The following is a 6,601-nucleotide window of genomic DNA, read 5'->3' as shown; positions in this document are numbered from 1 at the left end:
CTTAGCTCTCACCTCAGTACCAGCACGTCGTCCTCGCCTCCTTCTCCTCAGCTCGCGGGGAACATGGGGCCTAGCATCGTTTAGCATTGACATGCTACGGGCTGCTAACAGCTGATCTCGTATGTAAACAATGTTACCATGGTTACACGCAGGATCTCCGGACACACACAGGAACAAAAACAGTTAAAACACCCCTGCAGACGTAGTCAGGTTGGTGTCCATGGCCAACAAATGAGTCCTTAAAGGTCCTGAAAGGCTCCAAATACAAAGAGGACTAAACAGATAGAAGAAGAACCAAGAGAGAGCTGCTGCAACAAGCAGACACTCACACGGCGCTTAGCAACAGTGAGTGTGTGACAAGAAAACTATGAGGTCATAGGGATTTACTAGGAGCAACATCAAAGGCAGATCTCCTTGTGATGTCATAGTAGTAAAGGGTTTCAGACTTAGTAAACCAAGCCTCAAACCCTCAGCAGTTCACAGATCCAACCTGAGACAAGCGGTCAGCAAGGCTCGTGACTTTAAACTGGTCTACATTCAAGACACTAACTAACCCAAGGATTCCACATGGACAACAAGAGGAACTCAGAGTCCCTGAGCAGGGCTGATACCATGGACAAGGAGACGGAGGCTGAGGTGATGCTCAACAAGATTAGAGAGCTCAAAGATCTTGTTGAGAGTAAGGACAAGCAGCTGAGGGATGAAAGGCTGAACGCTGACATCAAGCTGCAAAAGAAGATGGTGGTGTCTCACAACCTCCAGACAAGCCTGGACGAGGCCCAACAGGAGAGGGATGAGATGGCAGAGAGGTTGAGGAGAAAGGAGCAGGAAGACATGAGGAGGGAGAACGACACTGACGTGCAGCTGGAGGATTTAAAGAACCAGCTGCAGGCTGAAAGACTGAGGTCTGACACCCTGCAGAGGGAACATGAGGACTTTAGGAGGGAGGTAAAAGAAAAAAACAGCAGAGACCTGAAGCAGGTTCGGAATCTGAAGATGGAGAAAGACTCCCTGGATTCCATTATTGCATCTCAGGACCTCAAACTGAAAAATAAGATGGTGTCGTCTCGCTACCTCCAGACAAGCCTGGACGAGGCCAAACAGGAGCGGGATGAGATGGCAGAGAGGTTGAGGAGACAGGATCAGGAAATGGTAGACATGAGGAGGGAGACCAACACGGACGTGCAGCTGGAGGATTTAAAGAACCAGCTCCAGGCTGAAAGACTGAGGTCTGACACCCTCCAGAAACAACAGGAGGAATTTAGGCAAGAACGCCCCCCTGGAGGACAAGAGAGAGCCAGCAGAGACCTGAAGCAGGTTCAGAATCTGGAGGTGAAGGGACTTTCTCCAGAGGCGAAGGCCCTGCAATTAAAAAATCTCAAGATTAAAGAGCTGGAGGAGCTAATTGCTCGGGAACAGCATCAGCAAAAGAATACTGTGATGACTCGCTACCTCCAGACAAGCCTGGAGGAGGCCAAACAGGAGCGAGAAGAGATGGCCCAGAGGTTGATGGGGAAGGATCAGGAGCGCTTTAGGAGGGAGACCAGCACCACAGGGCAGACAGAAAACCTGGATCTGGACGACAGGCTCCCCTCAAGCAGAGCGTTACAGTATTACAAGATTAAAGAGCTCCAACGTCTTGTTGAGAACAAAGACAACCAGCTTCAGGCTGAAAGACTGAGAGCTGACACCCTCCGGAAGGAACATGAGGACTTTAGACTCCAGGTTCAACAGAAAGCCAGCAGAGACCTGAAGCAGGTTCAGAAACTGGAGGAGGAGAAACGGTCCCTGAATTCTCTCATTGCATCTCAGGACCTCAAACTGAAAAATAAGATGGTGTTGTCTCGCAACCTCCAGACAAGCCTGGACGAGGCCAAACAGGAGCGTGAAGAGATGGCCCAGAGGTTGAGGAGACAGGATCAGGAGCTGGAAGACTTGAGGAGGGAGACCAGCACCGACGTGCAGCTGGAGGACCTAAAGAACCAGCTGCAGGCTGAAAGACTGAGGTCTGACACCCTCCAGAGGGAACATGAGGACTTTAGGAGGGAGGTAAAAGAGAAAGCCAGAAGAGACCTGGAGGAGGTTCAGAATCTGAAGATGGAGAAAGATTCCCTGGAGCAGGAGGCGAGGGCCCTGCAAATAAAAAATGGCAACAGGATTCAAGAGCTCCACGATCTTGTTGAGTCCTTAAGGAACCAGCTGCAGGCTGAAAGGCTGAGGACTGACACCCTCCAGAAAGAACAGGAGGAACTCAGGCGGGAGGCACAACTGAAAGCCAGCAGAGACCTGAAGCGGGTTCAGAATCTGGAGAAGGAGAAACGTTCCCTGGAGCAGGAGATGAAGGCCCTGCAGGAAGAGGTCTCCAGAAGAGCAGCAGAGGAAACAAACAACACCAACAGGATTCAAGAGCTCCAAGATCTTGTTGCGTCCTCAAAGAACCAGCTGCAGACTGAAAGGCTGGAAGTTCAGGACAGACTGGTTGATATGGAGAACGTGTCTTTGTGGAGGAGGTTTAAAAAGGCCATCACTCCTGACAGTCGGCGCCAATACAAACATCTGAGAATGCAGTGGCAGGACCAGGAGGAAAACCCCAGCTCATCTGTTCCCCCAAGCCCCCCCAACATGCCCAGACCGTAAGGAGCCATCAGGTAGACACAGAGTAACATGTTCCTCTGTGTCTGCACGGGTTTACTCCGGGTTCTCCGGTTTCTTCCCATCATAATCAACTTTGAAAAAAAACCTTTAGAATAGTAAAAAATGCATCAAGTCTAAAAAATGTCAATAAAAAAAACAAAACAACTTTAACATTAAATTCTTAGAATGAAAATTATTTCTATGAAGTTGGATTCCTGCATGTCTGACTCAGAGTTGTTGTGTATCTACTGTTTACTGTCTCTCTGCTCTAACTTCTCCAACATGCTTTCATCTTCACCAGGTCTCAACAGGTCTCACCAGGTCTCACTAGGTCTCAATAGGTCTCACTAGGTCTCAGTAGGTCTCACTATGTCTCAGTAGGTCTCTCTAGGTCTCAATAGGTCTCAGTAGGTCTCTCTAGGTCTCAGTAGAAGTAGAAAAAAAGGAAAGGTTTTTATCTATCACTTTATTTCCTGTTATTCCATCTGAATTCATTTTCATGGTGTTACTTATCAATGTTAAAAATGAGTGTTTGTTTTATTAGCCTACCATCACTGATTCACTCTCCTGAAACTCCATGCTGACTAAATCCATGGGAATGAAAACACCATCGGGTCCTCTGACATTGAACACTGTAAGAACTCCAAATCTTACCAAGTGAAAGATTCTGATTTTAGTCTTAATGTCTTCTCCCTCTTGATTTAAGATAAATTCACTTAACAAATAAATATCTTGTTCAGTCAAACAATCTTAAAATGATCTTGTTTTGAGTTTTAATTTAGAAAGAAAGAAAGAAAGAAAGAGAAGTTGTTGTTTTTAAGGGTGGGTTTCAGTTTTCAGACACTGTCTCTTTAAATCAGATATAAATCTTCCTCCTCAAACTCCATGCACACAATGAAACAGCTCCTTTAGAGCAGAGCTTCTCCTAAAGAACAACATGACTGAATATTAGTATATCCAGCTCACTATGAGAAGACATTAGATCTCAACATGAGACAATTCAACTTTGTCATCTGATTTCAAGAACAAGATGGTCTTAAACCTAGAGAAGTGCTGCTATAATACAACTCAGATGAAGGGGAATATATCTCACATGAAGATGTTTAGTGCAGAAATATGTTTTTGAGTGAATCAATATTAATTGTTATCATTCCTGTCTTATTGTGAGACACTAAGGGTCATGTTTGATTGAGATGAAGACGCTGTGAGAGGGTTTGTTCTGGTGTTAATAAATGAAAGGTCGCAGGTCGAGTCAGCCACAGAGCTCCGAGCAGGACCAACATTTCATCATGGAGTTATTCTGAAGATGAAGAGACCGAGATCATCAAACCACAGTTCTTAATAATGTGCTGAGCTCAGTGATCAGTGAGCCGCGTGAGGGCACAGAGGGACTACTTTTTGTTACGCCCTCCGTCTGTAGTGAAGCCTTTGAAGCATCTGAGCCAATCACAGTCAGGAACTCGGAGACGGTCTCAGTAGGTCTCAGTAGGTCTCAGTAGGTCTCAGTAGGTCTCACTAGGTCTCAGTAGGTCTCACTAGGTCTCACTTGGTCTCACTAGGTCTCACTAGGTCTCAGTAGGTCTCACTAGGTCTCACTAGGTCTCAGGAGGTCTCTCACACTAGGTCTCAGTAGGTCTCACTAGGTCTCAGTAGGTCTCACTAGGTCTCACTAGGTCTCAGGAGGTCTCTCACACTAGGTCTCAGTAGGTCTCACTAGGTCTCACTAGGTCTCAGGAGGTCTCTCACACTAGGTCTCACTAGGTCTCATTGATTAAACCAAACATCTGTGTAACACACAAAACCACCCGACGCTCTGAGCAGCGGGCGATCAGGACCTCCTCCATCTTTAAAAGGCGTGTTCTGAGCCGTGTCTCTGGAGCAGAGGATTGTGGGTCAGATTAGCATCTCTGTAAGCTCTTCAGATGTGGTTAGACACCCTGCTGTGTTCTTTGCAGTCTGCATTGGATGCACATGCTGACCTGCATACTGAATTCATTACAGGACAGATCCCCGCAGAGGAGAGACCGGACCTGGTTCCACCAACAGAAACCATGACTCAGAGCCTGCAGGACGGGAGCTGCTGCTCTCTGAAGATAAGGCTGTGTGTAATGAGGTGTGTGTCCATGCTGAGTACATAATGAAGGCTCAGAGTCACAGAGCCTCAGTGTGTTTAGATATTCTCACTAAAGCTTGGACTCATGTGAATCTATAAAACAGACATGAAGAACAAACAGAGTCCTCTGATTCTAACAAGAAGTGAACTGTGGAACAGACCAGCTGGATCACACGCACCATGACCCGAGTCAATCTTTACTCTGACACGGAGACGTTCTTCCACTCTGATCCAGAGACGAGTTCAGATATCTGATTTCAACCACAGGAAACACTCCGAGCTGACAGCAGCAGCACTAACGAGCAGCAGCACTAACGAGCAGCCTGAACCGGTTTAGAGGGTTTAACTTGGAGCAGGCCGTCACAGAGGAGGGTTCAGCTCTGAAGGGATCCAAACTCTCTCAGATCTGATCCTTTTCTATTCTAGTCAGTGTGTTAACTTCCACTGGATCCGCTCTGTTGCGTTCCGGCTGCGTCTCTGATCCGGCAGGTCGGAGTCCTCCGGATCAGATCCACAAGACTTGTATTTGTGCCGGATGCCGGAGCACGACGCATCAATCTCAACAGAGCAGATGGAGCGGGACAGGAAGTCAGGTTTCACCAAAACCAAATGAAAACATCCGGTTAATTTTCAGAATCAAACACTCTGTGTTATCACCAGATCGTATTTCACTTAACTACAACAACAAACCAAAGTCATGATGAGCGGAGCCAGGCCTGGAGTCAACAGGTCAGAGGTTTTCAGAGGACCAGAAAGACAACATGGATGAGGAGAGAAGGAGGAGGAGAATCCTTGATTCAGGGATTACAGAAGGGGAAACCTCGGTCACATGACTCCAGCTGTCCGGAGGTCCTGCTCTGTCTGGAGGTCCTGCTCTGTCCGGAGGTCCTGCTCTGTCTGGAGGTCCTACTCTCTCCGGAGGTCCTGCTCTGTCTGGAGGTCCTGCTCTGTCCGGAGGTCCTGCTCTGTCCGGAGGTCCTGGTCTGTCTGGCTGGTCTAGGGTTAGGGTTAATCCCTAACCCTAACCCCCTAACCCTAACCCCTAACCCCTAACCCCTAACCCTAACCCTAACCCCTAACCCCTAACCCCTAACCCCTAACCCTAACCCTAACCCCTAACCCTTACCCTGCACCTTTCGTCTGTCTGTGAAGGAACATGAGATGGGTCCAGTATTTCAGTGCAGAACAGACATAAGGAGGTCCAGGAGGTCACCCTGAGTCTACCATATGAATCTTTGGTCCTTCTTTCTGATGCTGACTCTGCATTCTGGATGAACTAGGACTCTGAATTATTAAAACACATCCAGAATAGTTCAAAGATTGAAATGAGGAGCATCGAGTCGCCTCTTCTGAAATTTCCTCCAATATGTGGCGCCTCCATCCTCTGCCTGATCCGGGCCGTCTCTTCTGGGTCGTTGTTCTGGGGAATCAGGACTCATGACTTATGTATCGTAGATTCCTGTCTTCGGCCAGGCTCTGACCCACATCCTCAGACTTCTGATGAGCTCAGCTTTGATTTGCATTAATGAGACAGCGGGGAACAAACAAATTGGCGGATCCTGAGTCCCTGCTGGATGTCACAGACCGCTGAGGAGCCTGGGGGGGGGAGTCTGCTCCAGGCAGCCCTGACGCTCAGACGGACGTCCTGCAGAGCTCAGATCACCTCCCTGTTGTTTTCAGGATGCTAATGCAGGAGAGCCGCATGAACACCTTCCTCTGCTGCAGGGGACGCAGGAGGAGAGTGGGAGAAGCCTTTCAGGACTCTCTGCTGGAGGAAGGTGGAGGCGAGGTAACGAGGAGACAGGATGACAAGCTTTTGTTTACTCTCCAAACTCTGTCCCAGTTTGTTGTTCC

General features: G+C 48.1%; 1 protein-coding gene across 1 annotated transcript; it reads left to right on the top strand.

The window, feature by feature from the left end:
* Positions 1 to 300: 300 nt before the first annotated feature.
* On the top strand, positions 301 to 2,805 carry LOC117809752 (trichohyalin-like). Its single transcript, XM_034679227.1, has one exon. It carries the CDS (start codon positions 568 to 570, stop codon positions 2,635 to 2,637), a length of 2,070 nt encoding a protein of 689 aa, XP_034535118.1. The 5' UTR covers positions 301 to 567; the 3' UTR covers positions 2,638 to 2,805.
* The last annotated feature ends 3,796 nt before the right edge of the window (positions 2,806 to 6,601 follow it).

The sequence above is a fragment of the Notolabrus celidotus genome, unplaced genomic scaffold, assembly GCF_009762535.1.
Source record: "Notolabrus celidotus isolate fNotCel1 unplaced genomic scaffold, fNotCel1.pri scaffold_399_arrow_ctg1, whole genome shotgun sequence".
In the NCBI taxonomy this organism is placed as follows: Eukaryota; Metazoa; Chordata; class Actinopteri; order Labriformes; family Labridae; genus Notolabrus; species Notolabrus celidotus.
This window is presented reverse-complemented; position numbering and strand designations above follow the sequence as displayed.